This window comes from Candoia aspera, chromosome 17 (genome assembly GCF_035149785.1).
Source record: "Candoia aspera isolate rCanAsp1 chromosome 17, rCanAsp1.hap2, whole genome shotgun sequence".
Classification (NCBI taxonomy): Eukaryota; Metazoa; Chordata; class Lepidosauria; order Squamata; family Boidae; genus Candoia; species Candoia aspera.
The window spans coordinates 551,866-576,033 of NC_086169.1; the positions used below are offsets into that span (position 1 = coordinate 551,866).

The 24,168-nt window shown below is 61.4% G+C and overlaps 3 protein-coding genes across 6 annotated transcripts; 2 read left to right on the forward strand and 1 right to left on the reverse strand.

The window, feature by feature from the left end:
• Nucleotides 1-505: 505 nt before the first annotated feature.
• HDGF (heparin binding growth factor) lies at nucleotides 506-10,309 on the reverse strand. 2 transcript variants are annotated; one of them, XM_063316976.1, is made up of 6 exons: nucleotides 9,107-9,417; nucleotides 2,656-2,732; nucleotides 2,218-2,356; nucleotides 1,605-1,781; nucleotides 1,163-1,422; nucleotides 506-782 (listed from the first exon to the last, which is right to left on the reverse strand). In XM_063316976.1, exons 1-6 carry the CDS (start codon nucleotides 9,191-9,193, stop codon nucleotides 776-778), a joined length of 747 nt encoding a protein of 248 aa, XP_063173046.1. In that variant the 5' UTR covers nucleotides 9,194-9,417; the 3' UTR covers nucleotides 506-775. The 2 variants fall into 2 exon arrangements, with proteins under 2 accessions (XP_063173046.1, XP_063173047.1); XM_063316977.1 differs by lacking the exons at nucleotides 506-782; nucleotides 1,163-1,422; nucleotides 1,605-1,781; nucleotides 2,218-2,356 and having other exon boundaries at nucleotides 2,652-2,732; nucleotides 9,107-10,309.
• PRCC (proline rich mitotic checkpoint control factor) lies at nucleotides 10,308-13,210 on the forward strand. The gene is made up of 6 exons (XM_063316989.1): nucleotides 10,308-10,493; nucleotides 10,565-10,999; nucleotides 11,076-11,180; nucleotides 11,451-11,594; nucleotides 11,687-11,752; nucleotides 12,005-13,210. The coding sequence occupies exons 1-6, from the start codon at nucleotides 10,308-10,310 to the stop codon at nucleotides 12,089-12,091; spliced, it is 1,023 nt and encodes a 340-aa protein (XP_063173059.1). The 3' UTR covers nucleotides 12,092-13,210.
• A 1,000-nt stretch (nucleotides 13,211-14,210) lies between these two features.
• Nucleotides 14,211-23,049, forward strand: LOC134506702 (death-associated protein kinase 2-like). 3 transcript variants are annotated; one of them, XM_063316984.1, is made up of 13 exons: nucleotides 14,211-14,362; nucleotides 17,300-17,365; nucleotides 17,875-18,017; nucleotides 18,217-18,438; nucleotides 18,956-19,094; nucleotides 19,199-19,328; nucleotides 19,627-19,675; nucleotides 19,982-20,008; nucleotides 21,139-21,291; nucleotides 21,550-21,595; nucleotides 21,895-21,984; nucleotides 22,152-22,241; nucleotides 22,348-23,049. In XM_063316984.1, the coding sequence occupies exons 2-13, from the start codon at nucleotides 17,303-17,305 to the stop codon at nucleotides 22,429-22,431; spliced, it is 1,236 nt and encodes a 411-aa protein (XP_063173054.1). In that variant the 5' UTR covers nucleotides 14,211-14,362; nucleotides 17,300-17,302; the 3' UTR covers nucleotides 22,432-23,049. The 3 variants fall into 3 exon arrangements, with proteins under 3 accessions (XP_063173054.1, XP_063173052.1, XP_063173053.1); XM_063316982.1 differs by lacking the exon at nucleotides 14,211-14,362 and adding an exon at nucleotides 15,012-16,607; XM_063316983.1 differs by lacking the exon at nucleotides 14,211-14,362 and adding an exon at nucleotides 15,012-16,607 and having other exon boundaries at nucleotides 22,351-23,049.
• Nucleotides 23,050-24,168: the final 1,119 nt, after the last annotated feature.

Consider the following 24,168-nt stretch of genomic DNA (forward strand, 5'->3'; position numbering starts at 1 on the left):
TGGGGCAGAGCCATCTTTCTGCTGGGAGGGCAGCGATGGGTTTGGGGAAGCCCCCAACTCACCACGTTCAACTCAGATATAAACCCAGGACCCATTTCTTTGGGACGCGGAGGGCTTCTTTCCACTGGGCCAGTTCCAGTCCAAGCCAAAGAGCTGTGGGTCACAGAGATTTCTAATTGTAAATCCTGCCCTGAGCAGGGGGCTGGGCTTGATGGTCTCAAAGCCCCTTCCAATTCCAGGATTTCTGTGGACTGGCTCCCTGCCCCCAAATCTTAGGACTGTTGCAGGAGCCACTCGCTAAACTGTGCGAGCCAGCAGCAACGACTGAGCCCCTCCCAGGGGCCAACTTTTTGCAGACACGGGGAACAAGCCAGGCTGGGGCTGAGAAACCCCACCGTGACAAACCTCTACCCTTTAAGGAAGCGTAAAACCTTTTTGGGGAAGGGGGTGGCTGAGGCACCCGCTTTCAAAAGAGCAGAGAGGCGAGAAAACAATGAGAAACATTTTTTTTTTAAAAAGGCATCCAACTGCTTTTTATTCCAAAGTGACTGATCAGTATATTCCCTCTAAAAATTATTACTAGCGCAAAGCATCGGCCGGCCAGGATCAATGCAGGTTGGCTGGGCAGAGACAGGTTCCTATTCCTGCTGTGGAAATGTTGGATCGCGCTGCCTTCCTGCCGGGCATCGGAGATGGACAGGCGAGGACGATGGAATCTGGTTCGTAGCACCAGGGAAACCAGGAGGCCGGAGGGGGCCGAAGAGCAGACGGCCAGTTACAGGCTGGTGGAGCAAAAGAGGGACGGGGGGGGGACGGGGGGGGGGACAGGATTTATTTATTTATATTCCACATTATTTTTTATAAATAACTCAAGGCGGCAAACATACCTAATACTCCTCCTATTTTCCCCACAACCACCACCCTGTGAGGTGGGTTGGGCTGAGAGCGCGCGACTGGCCCAAGGTCACCCAGCCGGCTTTCGTGCCTAAGGCGGGACTAGAACTCTCCGTCTCCTGGTTTCTTGCCCAGCGCCAGGATGGAAACGGAGCCCTGCACAGGTGACGATTCTGCCTCCTCCCCCAGCAGGTGATATTCCAAGATAGACTCCCTTGAGGCTGGGAAGCTCCACCCAACTCCCCTGGTTGGACCTTTGGTTGCCTACCTCTTCCCATGATCTCTGCTTTCCTGCTCTTCCTCTTCCTCCTCTTCCTGCTCCTCCCCAGGGGCTGCCGTTTCCTTCCTCTCTTCTGCTCCTGGCACGTCGACCGGGGTGCCACTGCTGCCATTCTTCCCCTCGTCCCTGGCCTCCAGCAGAGCGGGCTTCTGATTCTCGGCCTCTCGGGCGACGTCCTCACAGCCCGGCTTCTCCCCAGCCACTTCCGCCTGGTCTTCCCCGTCTTTCATGCGCTTGGGAGAGGAATCCTGCAAGGAACATGCTCCTCTCAGCACCCTTCTGGGGCCTAACGCGACGTGGGGTAGCTAAAGAGGGCAAGCATTCAGCGCCAACGCCGCGGGATCGATCAGGCAGGCGTGCTCTGGGGCCAAGAGCTCCTGCCTCCCCTGCCCGGGCAGGCCAGCGCACCGCCAAGGCCCAGACACCCTACCTCCAGGGCCGCCGGGGCCTTCCTCTTGCTGGCAGCCTTCTCGCTCTTCTCCCTGACCTGCTCGTCAATCACCAGGTCCCCCTCCTCGTGGCTGCTGCCCTCAGGACTGCCACCCTTGCCCGTTTCGGGCTCCTGCTCAGCTTTGCCTTCCTCCGCAGGGAGCTTCTTCCGAGCCGGCTGCCAAAGCAAGCTGTGATCAGCGGGAGGTGCTCGGAGAAGGGCGAGCAGCAGGCCCCATCCTGGGGCGGAGAAGCGAGGCGGTGGCCGCAGGGCCAAGGCCGCCTCAGTTTCCACAGGGGAAGCAGGATCAGGCCCGGCTTCTCCGCCTGCCTCCCCCCTCGTCAGCGTGTTTAATGCTGTGCGGTCTATGACCTGCCCCCAGCTGTCCCGTTCCGAAACAAGAACGCCCAATGCATCTGCCGAGATCAGGCCAAAGCTGGGGATGGGACCCTCGGGAATTTGAATAGGAAGCCCAACCCAGAACTGGCCGAGGCCTCAGCCGGTCCTGGGTTCAAGCATCAAGCTTGATGCCTCCCTTTCTTTGCACCAGCAGCTTGGGTCCTTCCTAGCACCCCTCCCTTTCAGCAAAGTGGTCCCGTCCACCCACACCCACCTGGTATCCCGAGGCCTTGACGGTGGGGTTGTTTTCGATCTCCCACAGGCCTTCGCTGAACCCTTTCCGCTTGTTCGCTTTGCCAAACTTCACCTTGCACTCTTCGTATGGAAAGAGGTCCTTGGCACCCAGGAAGGCCCTGCGGGGGGGAGGGGCAGAGAGAGGGGCGGATTGTCAGACTGTGCCAGCATTAAAAGGGCATCTGAAAATTAAAAGGAAGGGGATTAAAGGGAAATTAAAATTAAAGGGAATTTCCCGGCAGTCAGGGGACAAAGTGGGTAGAGACTCCCCTCCAGTATCAGAGGCAGTCTACCTTTCGCTCCCAGGGGCTGAGGAAGGGACGATGGCCGCCCCACTGCATGGGTGGAGGGTTTTTCTGTGGGCGCCTCCTGGGGAGCAAGAGGGCCCTGATCCAGCACGGCTCTTTGCATTACTCACGTTTCATGAGTTCCAAAGAAAAAGACCTGATATTTGTTGGAAGCTGATTTCACAGCGGATTCTGGCATTTCATCAATCTGTGCGGAGAGAGGGGGGGTCAAACATCCTCCTGGCCGGTGGGGGGGCCCTGAATGCGTGAGCCCTCCCTAAGCTCCCGTCTAGACGCTCCAGGCAGAGCAAACGCAGAGCAAGCTCAGCTCATTTCGCAGCAGCTGTGGGGAGGAGCAGCAGCTAGGGAAGACAAAGGGGCCTGGACAGACTCCACCTGGAGGGCCCCTCACCCTCTGCAAGGCCCTCGGCTCGCCCCCCCGCCGCCCCCTGCCCAGCCGGTTCCCCTGCAGGCTGGCTGCTGATGCACAGCAGAACACTCCCCTTCTCATGTTTGACAGGGGAGTGGTTAATACGGCGGGGGCGGTGGGGTGTTAAATAACCTGCTTCCATCCCCAAGAACCTATTCTGTGCTCCCCAACCAAAAGAGAGGACGGAAGGAGCAATGGGTCAAGGGGGCCCCTCCCTGTCTGAAAGCCCCTTCCTGCTGCCCCTTCTGGGAGAGGAAGGGGGGCCCAGAGCAACCACGAATGACCAAGCAGAAGACAGAGTTGCAGCTCAGGAGCTTGGCATTGTTCCTAATTCCCCATTTGCAGGTGAAGACTTGAATGTACCCCTCTGTCCCCCGCAAACCCCTTCACAAAGCCCCCCCCACACGGACTGACTCCCAATTCACACCACCTCCTCCCTTCCAACTCTCCAGAGGACTTGCACGCTTGGAATTCATAAAATCGAGAAAACGTGAGCCCAAACAAGACTTGGCGCCAAGTACAGCCTAATTCCTCCAGGGCCAGGGAAACGCATGCTCCCTCTCCGACCCACCCCCAGGTCAGGAGACGCTAATTGTGGGGGGCATGAGGCTACCTCCCTCTCCCCTCCACTGGGGGGTCGCACCCCAAGGGCTTGAAGTCACAACCAAGTGGCCACTTCAAGGAGTGGAGTTAGGTCAGACAGCAAGGTGGATGCCCCAGGTACAAAGGCAGTCTACCTTTGCATGCTGGATGCCAGCTGGCTCCAGCACATGCCAAGCCAGAAGAGGCTTCTCCAAAAGTCAGCAGCAGACTTTGTCCCAGCCACAGCCCGGCCCAGCGCCGTTAAGTAGCCAACGCTGGAGATGCGGTGAAACTGGGTCAGGTGACCCAGCCGGCTCTTCCTCCAAGGAGGCCCAGCTGCCGACGGTTCCTCCTGACTCACGGCTGCGGCGGCTTCTGCTTAGTCACGGCTGCTCCCACCCAACAGGCCAGCCCCACCCCGCCCCCAGGACTCAGGTTTCCTTGCCCAGCGGGTCAGGCCGAGCAGCGGGCTGGGCCAGGAGTGGTGGTGTCACCCTTTTCAACTGGGGGGCAAGGCTGGGGGGAGGAGTCAGAACAGAGGGCAAACCCTGAGAGGCAAAGAAGGGATCTTCTGCGGGCCAAGAGCTGGTGCACACGAAGCCTTCAAAAGCGTCCCCTAGGGGGAAGCCCGGCACGTGGGGCCGTTCCACCAGGCAACAAGCAGAGGCCCAGGAGGAGGGAGGGAGCCCCATCTTTGGGCATCTCGGGACCCTTCTAGGAGGACTTCTGCTCCCCTGTCCAGGTTTCCGGTGAATCTTGACCGCCCCTGGAGCACAGCCAGCCTATTTTCCCACCACCTCTTCCAGGCATCTGAAAATTAGATACGTGTCTTTCTGGCTCGCAGGGCCCTCTCACAGCCCCGGGTCAGGGATTCCTGGCTCTCCCCTCAGAAGCCTCCTTGCACAAAGGCAGCTGGCGTTCAGGGCAACACCCCCAGCTCTGCCCCCCCACCCTTTGTGGGTTTCATCTTTTGCCCGCTGCCCACCTGCTGAGATCCTGCAGAGCACAGGCTGGCCAGCCGCCTCGTGCACAGAGGGAACAAAGGCTCCCATTATTGTCCCAGGAGATGGGTGGGCACGCCCCTGCTTACCACCCTGCCAGCTCACAATCCCTCAGGCGCACGGGCAGACTTTGAACAGGTGGGCCCAGGCAGCAACTCCTGGCTCTGGAGCTGATACAACAGATCTGGGTCCCATTTTACCCCACTGAAAAAAAATGCCCGACAAGCTAACCACAGAGCGGGGGGGGGGGGGGTAGTTCCATGCACATGCCAAATGCTCAGTGTGAGCACAACACAGTCACGTGCACACAGCCCCTCGTGTTTGCACAAACAACCCCGGGATCACTTGGGCCTTAGGCAGCCTAAGGCTGCTCTTTGGAGGTCTTTCCGCTTTTCAGCCTCAAAGAGCCCCTGTGGTGGGTCAAACTGCTGGATCCAGGGAAGGCAAAGCAGAAGACTGCCTGCCTTTGGAAGACAGGCCCCCAACTTTCCAGGTCTCCTGCTCTTCCGGCTACAAGCAAGCTGGGGTTGCCAAGGGAGGGGACACAGAAACCACTGTTTCACCATCATGAACTCACCCAATGCCATTGCCAGTCCTATCCTAAGATCTTTTCTACCCCTGGGCGTGATACGTGCATGTGGGGAACAGAAAGCCCCACCAGGTTGCAGAGGTGGAAAAAGTCTGGGGAGGGCACAGAAGCACTGCCTACGCTGGCCAGGTGGCTGGGAGGCGTCCAGAAGTGGCCCCTCTGGGATAACGCCCCCCTCCCATGTCTGGCTGCAGATCAGCTCCTTTGTGCCGAGGGGAACTTCGCGAGGGGAACTGTGCAGCCTGGCGGGGAGCTCCTGTTTCTCTGCCCTCCCCCTGCAGGGAGGAGGCCCCTTTCCCCTCCCCTCCATTGGCCAGGAAGGAAGTCCAGCTGGACTTCTGGGAGGGAAGGAGGGCAGGGAGGCAGGCCGGGCTCCTTCCCCAGGTGAGGTGGCTGCCCCACAGAGCCACCTCCAGGGCTCTGGGGCAGCCTCTCGACCTACCTCCCTTTCAGCAGGCGTCAGGCTCCAGTCTGGACTCTGCCACTCCAAAACACGCCCCAGAACCAGCAGGGAGGAAACGGGCAAGGGATCTCTGCAGCCACCCTTGGCGTCCCCCAGTTCCCTTGAGACCCCCGCCCCACAGAGTGTCCCAAACGGGAGAAGCCCCCCAGAAGAGGAAAAGAGCCCCCTTTCAGAGTGGGCAGTCTGAGCGTGGGGACCACGGGCCATGCTTGCCTCTGGCCCCCTAGGGCCGTGTTCTCGCAGGGGAGTAAGAGTCCAGCTGCGTATCCAAAGCACGGGCCGGCTCAGAAATCCACTGCTTCGCTTCTGCTTGGCCACTGCTGTGAAAAACAGCGGGAGGCTTTCTCCCACCAGGAACCCCCTAGCCAGGCACTCTTGTGCCCCAGAGGGAAGACCCTCAGGGCCAGTAGTGGCCAGGCAGTTCTGCCACTTGCCCACCTCTTTTATAAAGCAGTGCTCCTAAAACTGGATCTTCCACACTCTGGTCTCCACCCTCGACCTTCATCTCCAAACACATCCCTGGGTTGCATTAGTGCATGCACATGCGCCCAGTTGCAGCACACAGTAAGAGGCATCATGCACAGAGGGAGCATTTTCTTTCCCTACCAAGGACTCCTCCCACCATTCAGCTGTCCTGCCCAGAAATTAGCAGCATTTGCTTTTAGCCCACCGTCCCTTCAAGCAAGTGGTTGTGCTCAGCGTTCTTACGGGTGTATGGAAATTACATTTTCCAGAATGGCTCCCAGGGAGCATTCGACCTTCCGATTTAGGAGCAGGCATGCTTCCTTGCTGATGAACAGCCAGCGTCCCCAAAACAGGAATGAATTCATTTTTTGACCTAGGAATTGTGAGCCAGATCCTGCCCTCCTGGTGGGCAAATGGAAAACCCACCTTCCTAACGGGAGGCAGCAGACACCCCAGTCCCCCTCAAGAAACCCTGGTTCAACCCCCGTGGCCTTCTTTCTCAGCCCTTGGCTTGATCCAACCAGGAAAAGTCCTCAACTGACCCCAGCAAGATTCCCTTTGTTTGCCCCTGAATGAGGCTGGCTTCACAGAAGGGGCATCCCTCCCCAGATTCTACAGTTGCTCTGCTCCCCACATCTGCCTGCAAAGTCCCTCGGTCCTCAGCCACTTGGAAAGGAGGTTGCCAAGAGACAATTCACAGCTCTGGAAAGAAAGCTATGCAAAGTCTGACTGCCTCCTCCTTGGATCGCCCATCTTAGACCACGGTAATACCAGAGCAAGCAAACCGTGCCACGCTAAACATGGTTTTGAGTAAGCCACAGTTTGCAGAGTTCACCCATCATACACAGCCCCAACTGAAGAAGCCACACTGCAGCTTAGTGCAGTGTCCCAAGTTCACGAATGCTTGTCTCTAGCGCCAACAAATCTGGAACTTAACATCTTTGTAACTCTCGTCAGTCCTCAATAATTGTTGTAACAGCCCCAGCCCTGAAAAAGCCATCCCCCCCCCAGTCCCTCACACTGACATCTCCATCCTTCTGGTAAGCCCCCCAGAGCTCTCCAGGTGTCGGTGGAGAACGCGGGGCCCTGATTCAGAGAAAAAACCCAGTGATTCATAGCTTTGGCTGCTGGACTGTTCAACCCATTTCCTCTTGGCCAATAAACTGAACCAACTTGTATGATGCAAATGCGAGCGGGACACACTATGAAAACTCCCCTAGTTAGCCACCTTTGTTAGGTGGGAGCCAGGCACGCTGCGTGCACAACTCAGCACCCCCTTACCCAAAAGGAGGCCTGCCTGTCTTGGGTATGGAGCTTACTTCCCTTAGCGGGCATAAGAGAGCAGGCCAGGAGGCCCGGCCCAATGGGAGGGACCCACCTACGCATAAGCAAATAAGACTCTTAATTCAGTCAGTCAGCATGGCTACAGTGTCCTTGAATCGCTGAACCTAGGATGACTTTATATCGTTAACTCCAATCTCGGCTACACTTGCACAAGAGCCAGGCTGTTGTTTTGACCTGAACACCACCGCCACTGGATTCATTAAAAAAAAAAAAAGGAAAAAAAGCCACGTTTCTAGTCCTCAGGGTTACAAAACATGCTAGAACTCCAAACCAAAAACCACACACACAGGGCATCTCACAGGTACCTGCCACGTTTTGGGATCCTAATAAGTCATAGCTACAACATGTCCCCAGGGCTATTAGACTCCTGAACCCTTAATAATCCCTTCTCACTCCATGGGTACACATGCTGTGTGTAGGACTGATATTTATTAGGGATCAAGATTAGAGGAGAATGGGTAAAGAATATATATTACATGTTATAGTAATTATGGTATTCTTATTTTATTGCTCAAGCCAATTGCAATGAAATTTCATTCTAATGCACACTTTGATATATAATGAAATGACAATAAAAGTCTATCTTATCCTATCCTATCCTATTAACATCCCTAGGAAGGAAGGAGGAAAGGTATTATTAAAAATATGTCAGGGATGAAAGCGAAGTTAAGACAGGGAATGTATCTAGAAGCCTTATTTTTCCTCAGCTGGTACAAGCCTGCACCTTTTCAGGCAGACAGAGGTTGTGCTCTAAGTCAATCCTTATGGGGTAAACCAGTCTCAGTTTGATTCACTCTTCACGCTACGCCACAAATCATGGTTTACAAGGGAACTAACTGCAATTCCACGGTGATGGTGCATGCATTTTGTACGGGCACTATAAGCTTGCCACATTATTGGCAGAAAGAGCATTTGGGAAGACAGGGAACCAGCCTAGGCACACTGACCCTTCTCACCCCCCCCCCACACCGGGGGCATCCCAGAGGCAGAGCATCACCCCTGCTAATCATTTAATACAAATTACAAACTCCTTTTCGGCAAAGGCAGATCATCTCCCCTCTGCAGTGAGTTCCAAAGATGGGGGCTGCTAGCAAGAGGCCCTGCTTCCCAACCAGCCGGTTCCTGAACCCGCGTGGGGACTCGGGTCTCTGGGCTCTGCGGACCCAGGAACCGAAGTATGCCTTCCGGTTATTCGGGACAAGGAGCAGGACCCTGGCCAGAGTTCTCCTGCAAGGCAACTCAAGGCCTTGGCACCGGCCCGGTCGCTGGGCAAAGGCAGCCGACCCCTCCCGCCACCCCCGGCGCTCTAGGGCTCTACCCTGGCCAGGGGGCCGGGGTTTTGCCAATGTGCAGTCGGCGGCCCGGGAGAAGGTCCGGCGCCGCGCAGGCTCGCCCGCGTCCCGTCTTCCCGCCGCCGCCGCCGGAGAAGTTGAGCGAAACGCGCGAAGAGCCGGCGAGCACGCTTGCGCCCCGCACCCGGTCCGGACCCAGCCCAGGAAGCCCGGCCCGCGGGCAGCGGGGCCAGGCCCGGCAGCACAGACGCGCCACCCGCGGGGCTTGCAAGACGCCCGGGCAGCACTTTCCCGCCGGGCGCCACTTCCTGGCGCGCGACCGCCAGCCGCTGCCGGGTGGGCCGGGGGGGACTCCTCGCCCTTCCGGGCCGCCCGCCCGCCCGGCCTGCAGGCGCCCCGCCGCCCCGGCAGCTTACCCGGGCGGGCCAGTGCGGGTAGCCCTTCATCTTGGCGAAGACCAGGTCGCCGCACTTGTAGTCGCGCGGCCGGCTGGAGCGGGACATGGCGCGGGCGGACGGGCCGCACGAGCGCCCCCGCCGAGGCCGCCCTGGCCGAGCGATCCCGGCGCCTCGCGCGGGCCGCCGAGCAACAGGCGCGCAGGGGCCGCGGGCCGCGCTTGGCGACGCCGCCGCGGGCGCCTTCTCCGACTCGGGGCGCCTCCCGTTCGCGGGCGCCGGGCTGGGCTGCGCTGGGTCGGGTGCCGCCGCCGCCGCCGCTTTCCCCACCCCCTGGCTCCAGCCGAGCAGGCGGGGCGGAGGCGCCTGGCGAGGCCGAGAGCGCAGGGCACGGCGGCGGCGAGGGGCGGGCGCTGGCGGCGGGGCGCGCGGGGGGGAGGGGGGAGGGCCGGGCGGCGGCGGGGCCCGGCCGCCTCCCCCAGCGAGCGCCTTTCCGCACGGCGCGGCCCCGCGGCCGGGACGGAGGCGGGCGCCGGCCGGGAGGAGCGGGAAGCGGCTCGCTACTGGATCCGCGCCCGGCGGGGCAACTGTTGCACGAGGGCGCGGGCAGCCTCCCCCGCGCCGCCCGGAGTGCCCCCGGGAGAGGCGGCGCGGAAAGCCAGGGCGGCCTCGCTGGGGGGGGCGGCCCCCCGGCCCCCCCAGCCCCGCTCCCCTGTGGGGCGCGCCTGACAGCAGCGGCGGCCCCTCCCCTCCGCTAGCTAGACGGGGCGGGCAGGGCTGCAACGGGCGGGGGCGCCCCGGGGCCCGCGGACCCCTCGCTGGGGCGTCCTCGAGAAAGCCCCCCCACTCTTGGCAGGCGCCCCTGCAGCCGCGCAAGGGCTGACGGGAGCAGAGGCGTCTCTTGGAGCTAGGCGAGGGGAACCTTCTGCCCAGGCTCGGTTTCCCGGCGGACCCCGCGCGACCAGAGCGCCGACGAGCCAGTAGCGGCTTCCGCCGCGGGGCCTTCTGGGAGCGGTAGTTCCCCTCCCTGCTCGGGCGCGGAGGAAGGCGGTCGGCCGGCGCAGGGCCCCTTTCTGCTTCCAGGAGTCGCCACCGCCCGGGGCCGAGGGCGGGGGACCGGCGGGCCGCTCGGCCTTCTCCCGGCGGGCGCCGTTGCCATGGGGGGCGCCGCGGCCTAGCGCGCCGGACGAAGCCTGGGACTCGCGTAGTCGCCGCCGCCGCCATGTCCTTAGTGGCCTACGCCAGCAGCGAGGAGGAGCGGGAGGAGGAGGAGGAGGAGGAGAGCGACGAGGGCGCCGCGGGGCCGGGGGGGCTCCTCTCGGCCCTGCCGCCGGCCCGGCCCGGCCCGGCCCCGAAGCGGCGGGCGGCGCAGCCCGTGCGGATCGTGGCGCCGCGGCTGCGCGAGGAGGTGAGCCGGGGGGCGCGGCCCATCGTCCCCGGCCGGCGCCGCCCCGCCTGACCGCCCTCTCTCTCCCGCAGTCCGACTCGGAGGAGGACGAGCCGGCGCCCAAGAAGCCCGCGCGGCCCGCCGGGCTCTCCGCGCTGCTCCCGCAGCCCCGCCGCTCGCCCGCCCCGCCGGCCGGGCCCCGAAGGCCGGACCCCGCCGCGCCGCCCTCCCCGTCGGCCATCAAGGCGGCGGCCAAGAGCGCGGCGCGGCAGGTGGCCCGACAGGTGGCCCAGGAGGGCGAGAGCGAGGCGGCCCCGCAGCCCTTCTACGCGCCGCCCCCCCCCGCCGCCGCCGCCGCCGCCGCCGCCGCCCCCTTCCCCGACGACCTCCCGCCCGGGACCGAGCCCGACGGCCAGGACGGCGCCGCGGCCGACGCCCCGCTGGAGTTCAAGACGGCGCCCGGCGCCCGGCCCGCCCCACCCGGCTGGCCCCCCGCGCCCGGCCCGGGCTATGGCGCGCCCTACGCGGTGAGCGCGCGGGGAGTCGGGGGGCGCGCGGGAGGGGGGTCCGGCGGGACGCCGCTCTGAACCGTCTCCTCCGCAGGGCTATTACGGCGGGGGCTACTACCCGGAGAGCGACCCGGCCTTGGGGCCGCCCCCCGAGGGCAGCGCGGACGCCGCCCCCGCCTCCTTCATGGACGACGAAGCGGTGAGCCTCGCCGTCCCGGTCCCGCCTCCGCGGAGCCGCCGGGTTCGCTGCGCGGGGCGCCCCCTGCGCTTCCCCACCCGCCGCCCAGCCTCCCTTGGGGACCCAGGGACTTGCTGGCCCTCCTTCTGGAGCAGTCACCGGGGTGCTTCCTGATGGGTGCCCCTGGGCCCTGTCGAGGCAGGCAGAGACCCCTGTCTCCGTCCCACCCCCACCCACCCTGCCTTTGGAGGCCCTTCCCCAAACCCCGCTGCCCCTTTCTTCCCCCCTCAGTTCAAGCGTCTCCAAGGCAAGCGCAACCGGGGGAGAGAAGAGATCAACTTTGTGGAGATCAAGGGTGACGACCAGCTGAGCGGGGCGCAGCAGTGGCTGACCAAGTCGCTGACCGAGGAGCAGAACATGAAGTCCTTTAGCAAGGTCTGCCGGGGGCTGCCCGCCTGTCCTGGGTGGGGAGCACTGGGGAGGGGGCTTCGCTTTGGCCAGGACCTCTGACGTCCATTTCTCCTCAGAAAAAGGGGGAGCAGCCCACGGGGCAGCAGCGGAGGAAGCACCAGATCACGTACCTCATCCACCAGGTGAGGCCCTTGGTTTCGGTGGGTTTAGCCCCTCCTCCCGCCTTGGCTGTAGCGGGCAGTGATGTGGGTCCTTCCCTGCGACTGGCCCCTGCCTCCTAAAAGGGCTCGGGCCTCCCACACAGAAGGCAACGCCAAATGCCCTATCTGATGCTGTTGCAGGCGGGCGGTGTGTTTTCCAGGGAGGGCCGGGTGGCGTTTGTTTGTCTCTGGAAAGCCAGTGGCTCTTCACTGACCCTCTGGTTCCCCTGGCAGGCGAAGGAGCGCGAGCTGGAGCTGAAGAACAGCTGGGCAGAGAACAAGCTTAGCAGGCGCCAGACGCAGGCCAAGTACGGGTTCTAGTGGCCCTCCCGGCGGCATGGCTGGCCAGCTGAGGACTGCCCTGGTCCCGAGTGGGGATGGAAAGCCGGGGATCGTGCTCTGAGAGGCGGCAGAAGCAGCTGGAAAAGAGCCGGGGGAGCTGCCAGAGGCCGCGCATCTGGGCGCCTCGTGGGACGGCCCTGGCAGGGCAGAGGGGGCACGTCTGAGTTTGGGGGCTCTTCTCCCCTCGGTTCATGAGACGGCCCGGCTTCCCTCTGGCCGCTTTTCTCTCAAGTAGCCACCAAGACACGGGAGGGGGGGGCCGTCCGGACTGGGGCTGGCCGCCATCCCCACCCCATCCCTCAGAACTGCCTACCTGGGAGGCAGAGGGCTGTTCCAGTCACTCTGGACGTCTTGCTTGACTGTGGGGCTGCTTCTTCCCCCCCCCCCCCCCCCCGTGTATATGGGTGTTTGTTGTCCCGACCGTGTCTTGGTCCTGCTGCCGGCCAAGGCAAGTTCTTGTTTTTGTGAATTGGCATCGCTCCCCACCTTCCAGTTTTAGTTTGCAGAGTGTCCTCAGAGCCTCCCCAGGACTCAGGGTTTCGGTCCCAGGGGCTGGTGGTCCCACCTTCCCCTGCAGAGCAGCCCACCCCCCAGGGAAGCCCTCTAGCACAGTCCAGGAGATCCTCTCCTGCCCTGAGTAAAAGCAGCCGGAGACCTTTTAAAAAAATTGTTTTTGCAGCTTATTGAATTTGTTTTTCTTGGCCCAGCCCCTAAAGGGGGAGCACTTTTCCACTTGACTGGGCTGGCGGCCTTGCCTGCTGCTCTGCTCCTCGAATGGCGGGCGAGCAGACTCGGGAGGGCCAAGCCAGGGGGTCTTTCGTCTCGCCCGCCTCCATTGCTCCTGCAGCCTCAAGCCGCCTCTCTGCTAGGCCTTCCCTCCCCCTCCCCCCTGCTTCTGGTGGTCTTCGTTTGCGGGCACCGTGTCCGGATTGTAGCCGTTTCCTGCCGAGAGGACGTCCCTCTTTGCTGCAAAATATCTGTATTTAGGTTTGTTTGTTTTTTTAAAAGGATCTTGGTTTATTTCCCTGGACACTTTAGTACTTAGAAAAGCTCCCTGTCCCTATTTTGAATATTCAATAAATAAAACTCATTCAGTAATTTATTTGTGTTTTATGAATTTGTCCAGGGAAAAGAGGCTACTGGGGAATAAAATGGGAATTGAACTTGGAAACCCCCCTCCCCCCACAGAGTGTGAGGTGGGGGGAGATGGCTGGAGGGGTCTCTGAGAAAGGGGAAGGGGTGGAGTCCTGGCACCTGTTAGCGGGGTGGGGGGGTGGAGAGGCTCTTGCGTTGATTGCAATTGCTGTGCCAGAAACTGCCCCCGAGCTCCTCAAAGCAAGCACGCCTTAAATAAGGATCCTCCTAAGGAAAAGGGGCAGCGCCCCCTTCTGGCTCCAGCTGCCCATTGGGGGGCTGTTTCCCCTCCTGGTGGGAGTCCGGGGCCCAGAGCAGAACCCCGATGAGCCTAACCTTGGTGGGCTGCCTGTGCCCCTGGGACTCGGCTCTTGGGGAGACACGGCCTGTGCTGCCCCACCTGAGCACGGTGCGGGGGTCTGGCTGTGCCCAGCAGAAAAAGGGGCTCCGAGGCCCCATAAACGCCCAACTCCCTTGGGCTGGGCTCGGGAGAGGATTCCTGCCCTCTCAGGATCTGTTCTCCTAGCTGGCTCTGGGTATAAGGACCCCCGTCCCCTAAAAGATGGCGAAAAGCGTCCTGGCTGGGAGCAGAGGGTGTGGAGCTCAGCAGCACCCCGGCGGGGGTGGGGGTGGGGGCTTGCAGGCAGCTTCCCCCCCTCCCACCTCCCAAACCCCCTTCTCCAACTGCCTTCCTCCCCCAGCCTGGGCAAGAAGGAAGAGGGCAAGGCCGCAAGGTAGACTGCCTGGTGCGGAGGGGCTCGAGGGCTCACGTAGGGGTCTGCCTGCCGGCCCAGGCGGGGAGGGGCGGACCGAGAAAAGGGCCCGGCGCAAAGCCGGCGAAGGGGGGCTGAGCTCGGCCGCGCGGGGCTTGTGGCCCCCGAGCAGCGCTGCTAGCTGTGCCTTGCGGGGAGCTCGCCGGGCGTCGAAGCCCGCGGGGCGCCCCCCACCAGGCCGTAGCGCCGCTCCTCCTCCAGGAGGGTCTGGCCAGGCAGCGCAAAGGGGCAGTCCCGGCCCGCGGGGGTGGCCGCCGTCCCGGCGCGGGGGCGGCTCGCAGCGCACTCCGGCGAGGAAGCGGCGGCGGGCGCTCCGGACCGGGCTCCCTCTGGTGCCCGAGCCGTAGGTACCGGGGCGGGCGGCGGGAGCCCCGGAGTGCACCCCCCTAATCCCTGGCCGCGGCTCGCTTTCGCTGCGGGGCTCTGCGGGGTGCTTCGCTGCGGGGGCGGGCGGGCGACGGCTGAACGAAAGCAAAAGCCGCCACTTCCCTTCGAGGGCGCAGCGTCGTGTCGGCACCTGCGGGGCGGTTTGGCCCTCAAGACGCGAGCGCGTTCGAGCGGGCTGGGGGCCTGGGGTGTCGGGTCTGATTCTCGGGGGCGGTGGAGGGGGGCCAGGTCTGAGGGAAAGGTGCAGGTGGTGGTGGTGGCCCCTTTGTCAGTGGCCATCCCGAAAACGGGTGTTGAGCGCAGCACCTCCTTGCCTGCCTCTGTGCAGCGGGAAGAGCCCTTGCAGTGTTTCCTCCAAGCCAAACCATTGAAACTCCTGAGAAACTCGGCTCTTTTGTTTTGTGCCAGGATATGGGGGAGAGAATATAAAATCCACCTGTCCAGGTAGATGATTCCAGCGCGGTGTTCAGACCTCTCCTGAACGCCGGTGTGGTCTTGGTAATTGGAAGCACGCTCTTTAAATCTGGTGAGATTGTAGAAATTCTGCATTTTTCACACACAGAGGAAGCAGCCTTCTTCCAGGATTGAAATATGACTCAAATTGCAAAAAATGCTGGCAGATTTTGCTTCGTTTTTCTTTTTTTCCCACTGATGGATGTTTTGCACCCTGAGATAGTGGGCTGTGCTGTGAAAGGATTAAACAGAATATGCTTGTTTGCAGGAGCGGAGAATGGGGGCGTTTTTCCTGGAGGTTGTTGCTGAAGGTCTCTCTGCCCCGAGAACAGAGATGTGGGGCTCCTAAGAGAGCACCCCTTCCCCAACCCTCACCACGAAGCTAGGCCTCTGCCGCGCCTGCTTTGTCCGTGAGCCAAAATCCCCTTTATTTGTGAAATCCCTGGCCTGCATGAAAGTGCTGGAAGAGCATCAAGAATCCAGGAATTGCAACATATTTGGACATTTAAGTGCTGGCTCTTCCTTCTGCCTTAAATGAGCCGTTTGTTCTTCTCATTTAGAATATAAAACTCCACCTCGGGAATAATAAATGTGAGATTCTGGGCAACAAGACAGCCATGGTCCAGCTTGGAAAGGAATGCGCCACTGCAGCCTGGCTGGGGGTGGGGTGGGAGCTCCCTCTGCCCTGGTGATTGTGGGCATCTGCCTTTGGGGACTGCTCCCCCCTCCATCCAGCTGGGATGTTCTCTTGATATCCTCTGAAGCCTGCTTGGCGGCTGGCATCGTGGCCAGAGCTTCAAAGAACATCACTGGACGCTCTCTTATCGGCTGGCTTGGCTCGAGGGGCCCTGGAGCCAGGCGGCTCTCCTATCGCTGTCTTGCCCCTTCTGAAACATGGCCAGTGCCCGGAAGGTGGTACTTCCCCCTCCTTCTGTCTGGCAGTTCCCATGCTCCAGCCTCCCAGAGATGGGGTAGCTCTTGCTCTCCCAACCCCTGGCCTGCTGACCCATGCCAGCCAGGCTGGGCTGGCCTGAAGTGGAGGCCCTGCGGAGATGGGGAAGGGAGCCCCCAGGGCACCCCCCTTGTCTGGCAGTGGCAAGGATGGGCCTGTCAACGTTCCAAAGCCATTTGGGGCACACCTTAGTCACTGGGGAGGGAGGAGGTCAGGACCCTGGGAAGGGGGGGGCAATCAGGCAGCATTCAGGGACCCTGTTCAGGGACCCCCATGGCTTGGCTCTGGACAAGCACAGCCAAGGTAGTGCAGGCAGCCCGCCAGGCCCCCGGCGTCGTTTTTCCCCTTGCTGGTTTTTCATCTGTTGAGCAATCTGCGCCCTCCTGCCCCCCACCCCCACCCGAGGCTTCGTTCACTCCAGTCCCAAACCTGAGGGGGTAAGAAGGGAATGCGGCTGGGGAAGTAGAAGGGGAAGAGAGGCTGCAGAGACGCTCAAACACGCCGGAAACGCAGGCCCGGGTAGGAGGCTGTTGTCGGGCCAGGGCGGGAGGGGGCAGGTCGGGGCCGGCCCCTGCGCCCAGCTGCCTCTCCTGTCTCCGCCCTTTCGGGGTGCGGGGCCCCGGGAGTGTTTAGGGGCGGCTGCTTCCGCATGGCCGAGGCGAACGTGCGAAGCGTCTCCAGCCCCGGCTGGCGGAGCGATTCTGAAAGCGCGAGATCCGGATCGGTGCAAGGGAGCCAATGGCCGTGCAGTTTGGGAATTGTAGTCCCTGGAAAGCGGGCCCCCCGCTCTTTTGGGGTATATGGGAAAGGGCTTCTGGGTCACAGAAAGACCCGGGCGGGGGCGGCGGGGGGCGCGGGTTCCCTTCGGGGCTCCGGAGACCTCCAGCCAAACTCTGGGGACCCCACTTCGGGGGCGGCGGGCGGGGAGGGTCTCCCTCTGCTGCTTGTGCAGGTGTGCTGTGCAGCTCCGTTGCCCCCCCGCGGGGCGGGCGAGGCTTCGCGGCACCAGGAAGCAGAGGCGGCCGACTGCCCGCCCTCGCTGGAGGACTGGCGGGGAGCCGTTGCAGCCGCTGGCCGCGGGGGCCCTCGCCGAGGAGGAGACGGGGGGAGCTTCCTGCACAGGGTAACGGGGGCAGGGGCGGCTTTGCCGAGGCTCGGAGCTGCCAGGTTGGGCAGGCGCGATGCCTGGTGTGGGAGATCCTCAGCACGAACTCCGAGAAGGGAGCCCTCCCCGCCCGGTTTGTGTCCAGCTGGGCGGGTCCGGGCCGGGGGTGCGGAAGAGGCGCTTTTGGTACCAATAGGGCCCCCCCTCCCTTAAGGTGACTGAGCGCGGGACGGGACTGCCTGCCTCCCGCCGCTGCCTCTTGGCCCAGCCCGGCAGCCTGACTTGATCCGGAGCGGGTTAGGGGGACCCTCCCATTTGGATAGCGGGGGGGGGGGGCGCTGTTGCTTGCAAAGAGCAAACCTCTTCCTTGCTTCTCTCTGCAGCTGATGGCTAAAGATGGAGGAGGAGCAGAAGTCCACCCTGGCAACCAGGTGGCTGCCGGGATCCAGGTGAGGGGGGGCTGGGCCCCAGGCCTCCCCTGCCCGACCCGCGTGCCTGCCTGCCCGCGGATCGTCCAGGGCGTCAGGGGCAGTGTGGGAGAAGTGGGAGGAGGAGAGCCGGCTTAGCCCAGGGTGGCCTGGGGGCCCCTCTTCCTGCTAACCAGTTGGATTCAAAGGGAGGCTCTCCCTGGCTGCAGCTGCGTGGAAAGGCTGCAAGGCTGCGGTGATGCCGGATTTAAGTTGGGGCGAGGTGGGAGGAAGGGAAGGGGTTATGCAGAAGGAGAAAGCGCCCACAAGTCCCTTCAGCAGATTTCGACTGGGCCCCCCCCCCCCACCGAAGAGGCTCCCCCAGAGCTCAGCAGCTCCCCTGGCCCCTTTCTGGGGAATCCTCTGCTCACCCTGGCCCACCTTGGGCCAAATGGCGGGTTAGGCACCAGCCCGCAGACCCGGGGCCCTTCCTTGGCAAGCGTTGCTGGCCGGCCCTGTTTGCCCTCAGCCTCCATTCCCTGCCGCTTTAGGAGACACCGTGCAGCCTGGAAGACGACGAGGTTTTCCTGAGCACCGAGGCCCCAGCGTCACCGAGGCCCAGCACCGCCCTGGCCAGTCCCTTCCGCCACTGCAGCGTGGAGGAACTTTATGAGCTGCTGGAGCAGTTGGGCAGGTGAGGCCTGCAGGGTGTGGAGACCGGATAGCGCGGGCGTGACCACCTTCGCTCTCTGGCCCACTGAAGCCCGCCGTGCATCTCCCAGGCCCTGGGCACCTCGCCTCGGCCGGATCTTCCAAGGGCAAGAACAGGTTCTGCAGGAGTCAGCTGAATGCCTGACTTCCCGTCCCCCCCCCCCGCCTTCTCCCCCTTCCAGCGGACACTTTGGGGTGGTCCGACGCTGCCAGGAACGGAGCACCAGCCTTTTCTACGCTGCCAAATCCATCAAGGTGAGGAAACGGAAGGGCAGCCGGCTGGGGCTGGACCGCGAGCAGGTGGAGCGCGAAGTCTGCATCCTGCAGCAGCTTCAGCACCCCAACATTATGCGCCTCCATGACGTCTTCACCAACAAGGCCGAGATGGTGCTGATCCTGGAGCTGTGAGTGCCAGGGAGGAGGGCCCCGGGGAGGTCCCTCTTCCAGCCCAAGGGCCCATTCCCCCCAACAGCCACCCAGTGCAAGCACCCGCAGGCCTGGGAGTTGGGACCCTCCCTCTCGAGCCAGACGGGAGATGCTGCAGCCCGTGGGCCCTGTTTGCTCACCCAGTTTTAGATCCTGGAAGGCATTCAGGGAAGATGCAGGCGTGTCTGAAATCGCCCGGTGCACGTTGAGCCTACATTTGCCCTCTGCCTTTCGGTTCTTCCCTGGGACCGGAGGGGAGAAGCTGCCGTTTTCATTAACTATTATCCGTCCCTGTTCTGTCAATTTTTCTGCACATAAAAGTAAACACCAGCGATCAGACACTCTTCGGAGCGGGCATAACAGGCCACCCTTCCCAGGACTGGATACACTGGGGCTTAAGCCCCTCCGGGCCAGCCTGGTTGAACAGGTGTGAGTGCCTTGGGGCACGATCAGTAAGGGGGCACCCCCAGCCCCTAACCCTCTGCCTTGCCGCAGCATCCAGGGTGGTGAACTGTTTGACTTCATTGCGGAGAAGGAGGTGCTGTCCGAGGACGAGGCCATTGAGTTCCTGCAGCAGATCCTTCTCGGCTTAGCCTACATGCACTCCCGCCATGTCGCTCACTTCGACCTCAAGGTACCGCCCTGGGGGCTTCTGGGGTGCCCCGAACCGGAGCCCTGTTGGGCTGAGCGTGGGCAGCAGCGCCAACCCCCACCAGTCTCCCGTCTCCCCTTCTGCAGCCGGAGAATGTCATGCTGCTTCAGAAGGACGTCCCCAACCCCAGGATCAAGATTATTGATTTCGGGCTGGCGCAGAAACTGGAGGAAGGGGCGCCCTACAAAAGCCTCTGCGGGACCCCCCAGTACATTGGTACAGCTTTGGGCCAGGGAGGGTGCGCTTTCCCCGCTCGGGAAAGGGAGGCCGAGGCTGTGCCCGGGCTGCCCCAAAGTCCAACTTCCCTGGAAGGCAGGCAGGCCCTGTTCGAAGAAGGGGACGTCCACCTTTGCGGGGAACCCGGGACCATCTCCAGGAGGAGCTGGGGCTGAGTTGTAGCCCTGGAAACTTCTTGTGGCTGCAGTGGGAATGGGATTTTGGCAGCCGGGAAGGTCTTGGGAACGACGCGTCCTGCCGCTTGGTTCCCTCCCTCCCTCCATTTCTTTCCCCCCAGCTCCTGAAGTGATCAACTACGAGGCCCTGAGCACCGCAACGGACATGTGGTAAGAGGCAGCTGGGGGGGATGTGGGGGGGCCCTTAGCGGCATCGTGCAGGCCTTGGATAAGCATGGCGGGGAGAGGAGGGTCAGGAAGTGGTTACAACGGAGCTTCTCTCTCTGACGCTCCCGCAGAAAAGAAAGCCCATGTGCTAACCCTTTTCCTGGAAAAGAGGGAGGGATCCTGGGGGGGGCGCTTGTTCCTCCCCTCCCTTGGTTGACAATGTCACCAAGCTCATCCAGGGAGAGAAACGGCTGCTAGACGCGGAGAGTCCCTGCTGCGCCCTCAGCTCTTCTCTTTCTTCACTCCTAGGAGCATCGGGGTGATTACCTACATCTTGTAAGTACCTGCAGCTCTTTTTCCTGGGGAAGGCCGGGGGGGCGCATTTCAGCAGATCCTCAAGTACCCCCCAGTGGGATGCTGTTCGCTTAGGACAGGCCACGGAAAGGACAGCCGTGTCCTCTTGGTGGCTTGCGAAAGGAAACTTGCTGGAATTTGCCAGCTTTAAAAAAGATAAATAGAAATGAGGTGGTGCAGGTGGTCCTTGCTTAATGAATACTCATTTAGTGACAGTTCAGACTTAATGACGGCGCTGGAAAAACTGACTTACGACCTGTCCTCGCACTTACAACCGTCACAGCGTCTCTGTGGTCGCATGGTTGCAATTTGGGTGCTTGGCAACCGGTTTGCATTTATGACCATTGCAGCGTCCTGTGGTCATGCGATTGCCTTTTTCAACCTTACCGGCCAGCTTCTGCAAGCAAAATCAATGGGGAACTGTGTGATTCGCTTAACGATGATGCGGTTCAGTTAACACCTGTGGTGATTTGCTTAATGACCGCCACAAAAAGGTCATCAAGTTAAGTTGGATTTGCTAGGACCGCTTCGCTTAGCAACCAAAATTCTGGTCCCCATTCTGCTCATTAAGCGAGGACTACCTGTAGCATGCTTCGGGTCCCGTCAGCCAAGGAATGTCAGCTGGCAGGGACCAGGAAGTGTCCTTTTCTGCTGTGGCGCCTGCCTTCTGGAACACCCTCCCTCCTGATATTAGGATGGCCCCGACCCTGTTGGCTTTCCGGAAGGCCTTGAAAACCTGGCTTTGTGCCCGGGCCTGGGGCCCCGAGTGCGGGAAGGGCCCCATTTCATGGTTAGGTTAACACCATGGCTTTTAGATCGCCCAGCTGTATTTATATTTAATCTTTGTTATTTTTATTGTTTTATATTACGACTGTTTTTATTGTTGTTAGCTGCCCAGAGTCACTAGTGTGAGGTGGGTGGCAATATAAATTGAATGAATGAATGAATGAATGAATGAATGAATGAATGAATGAATAAATAAATAAATAAATAAATAAATAGCTGGGGATCAGACCCCTCCAAACGTCCCCTTTCCTGCCTTCCTTTTGAACCGATCCCTTGATTTCCAGCCGCCTTCCAGGCTGAGGCCCCCAAATCATCTCTCCCTCTAGGCTGAGCGGCATGTCCCCATTCCAGGGGGAGACGGATGAGGAGACCCTCTCCAACGTCGTCTCCGGGAATTACGAGTTCGAGGAGAAGTACTTCGGCCAGACCTCGGAGATGGCCAGGGACTTCATCCAGAAACTCCTGGTGAAGGAGCCCAGGTAGCCACCAGCCCCTGCGAGCAAGACGGGCGCCACACCCACGGACACCCCGTCTGGAAAAGGGGCGCAGGAAGAGCCCCCTGGTTGTGGGGAGCCTCTCTCCTTGGGGAGGAAACAATAGCAGCCAAAATAAGCGGGGGGAGCAGCAGCATGGGCGGGATGGCCCCTTCCCCAAATGGGGTCTCCTCCTTTTGTCCTTTCCTGCCCACAAGAAGCCGTGCATGAAAGGAGGAAAACGGATCTTGGTGTGTGTTTCAGGGACCGAATGACGGCAGCCAAGTGCCTCCTTCACCCGTGGATCAAGGCGAGTGCCTGGGAGTCCTCCCTCCCTCCCTGCCTCCGTTCCTTCCTTTTTCCCTCCCTCCCTCCCTTCCTCCCTTCCTTTTTTCCTCCCTCCCTCTCTCCATTTCTTCCTTCTTCCTTCCCTCCCTCCTTCTCTCTGTTCCTTCCTTTTTCCCCCCTCCCTCCCTCCCTTCCCACTTTGAATCCCCCAAGCTGGGCATGGAGGCCCCCCTGCTCTGCAGTTCCCCGTCGTGGCGGGGCTGGCCATTGGGAACCCAGCCTGGGTTTCAGGTGCTGGACGTTCTCCTTCTGCCCCCCCAGCCGCTGACCCGGAAGCAGGCCACGAACAGGAGCCGCTCCTCCATCAACATGAGGAACTTCCGCAAGTTCAATGCCCGCCGGAAGTGGAAGGTGAGCCGAGCGATGTCTCCTGGCCGTCCCCCCTGGCTGTCCCGGGCTGGGCGGCGGAGGTGCCGACTTTGTGCCCCGAACCGGGAGCCTGTGTCTCCCTCCTTGCTGGGCAGCGTGCCTCGTGGGCCTCGTTGTCCAGGCCTCACCCTGCTCTCCGCCCTCTGCAGCTCTCCTACAACATGGTCTCGGCGTGCAACCGACTCTGCCAGCTGCGGCTCCTGTGTCAGCAGAAGACGGAGGAGGCCCTGGTGGCCCTGGTGGGTGCCGAGGAGCCCCACCACTCCCTGCCAGGCAAGGGGCTGGTGGGCGGGCTGGTGGGCGCTGGTCTTCCTTGCCTGACCCTTCTGCCCTCCTTGCGCCCAGCAGCGGGACTGCGAGAGCGACCAGGAGGACCAGCCCAGCAGCCCAGCGGTCCTGCTCCGCAGGCGGCGAAGCATCTGCTCCTGAGTCCGTCACCGGCTCCCGTCCGCCCACCCCTCGCCCTTCCGCCAGTGCTCAGACGCCGGGGCAGTGGCGTCACCTGCCGGTCCTGAACGGGAGAAGAGGCTCCCCGGTCGGAGGACGCACTTTGTTCTTCTGGATGGCGGCAGTGAGGGGGCCCCTGCTGCCCCCCAGCATGCGTGGCGTGGCACTTCCCTTGCCCTGCCGGAGGGAACCTGCGTGAGCTCCTTCCCGGCCTCACAGCCCCGTCCAGTGTGTCGGCTTCTTGACCCTCCCTTGGCTGCCCCCACCCGCCCAGCAGAGCGGCCTGCAGCAGGGGTGGGGGCAGAGGCAGCCTTGCAGGAGGTCCCCTTTCGAGGCCCCTCAAAAAGTCCAATGGGGGAGCTGGAAGATTCCCCGACGGGGAGTCCTGCACGTCTCTCCCCCTGCTGTGCTCCTTGACCCGTGTTTTCATGGCTGTGGGGAAAGGCGGCCCGGCCAGGTCCTTTCAATCCAACGGGGGGGGGGCTCGCTGCTGCCCCCGCCCCCCTGGCTCCCACTGCTCCCTTTGGAGAACAGACACTCTCCCCAGGCGTCTGAACAAGAACAGATTTGAGCAAGTGCCTGGCTGGTTGTAATTTAAAATTTTTTTAAAAAATATAAATAATAAATTCACCAAAATATATAATATATATTAAATAAATTCACCAAATAAATAAATAAATAAATTCGCCGAAAGGGAGGAAACACCATTAGAAGGTGTCCCATGTTGCATTTCTTTTCTGTTTCACTGAGCTTGGTTCAAATTCAAATTACGAAGCGATCGGAACAGTGAAGTGGCCGAATAAGACTGAGTGCGATGCAAGGATGCAGCAGGGAGTGGCGAAGAGTCCAAGCTGGCCAGGCCTGGAGCCAGGAGGTCCAGGAAAAGTCCCCCCCCCCCCACAGACAGGAGAGTCTCATCAACAAGAAAGGAAAATTCCAGTTGGCTGCAGGGGCCTGTGATGGCCACCAGGGGGCGGCCCACTCCCATTGCTGAAGGGTCGTGCGCAAAATCCTCTATCTGGGGCAAAGTGCAAAATTTCTTCCACGAATGACCAGGGCTTGCACTGGCTGAGCAAAGAAAACAAAGCATCACCAGTTAAGCGCCAAGACACTTCCCCTCCCCGTGGCGGAGAGGGAAAAAAAAACAAGGGCAACGGCAAGCAGACACCGTGGCCTTCTGGATTTCTGCTTGTCATCAGGTGTTCCGCGCCCAGGGGAAAAGGCCGGCCGTGCATGGAGGGGAGACGCGCAGTTGGCATTTGAGGTGCCCTGGCCCTGGCCCTGGCCCCAGACTCAGGGAAGACTTTCAAACGGGGCACTATCAAAATGGGGATCCAGAGCTAACCAGCTCTTGGCTCTGCTACCCACAAGCACTGCCAGGTTGGGGACCCAGAATCCCGGAGAAGGTCTCTCTCGGAGGGTCAACCCTGATGTGATGGCCCACAGAGTCAGTCAGAGCTGGTGGCTTTAGACACCAGTCTCGGGGCAGCCACACGGAAGAGCTTTCTTGCTGCTCTTTTCCCAAGACTGACTGATTGATTTCTCAAGTTAGGGGGATGTCTTGGGGAATTTCCTTTCTTCCCTCCCTCCCTCCCTCCCTCCCTCCCGGTTTTCTGAGACCAGCCAAGGTCAAAGGCCTCATCTGCCACAAGGTCCTTCAGTCCACATCGGCGGTCCCCTCTTGCTCCCGAGCAAACACGCCGGAGACGCCAAGCCTCA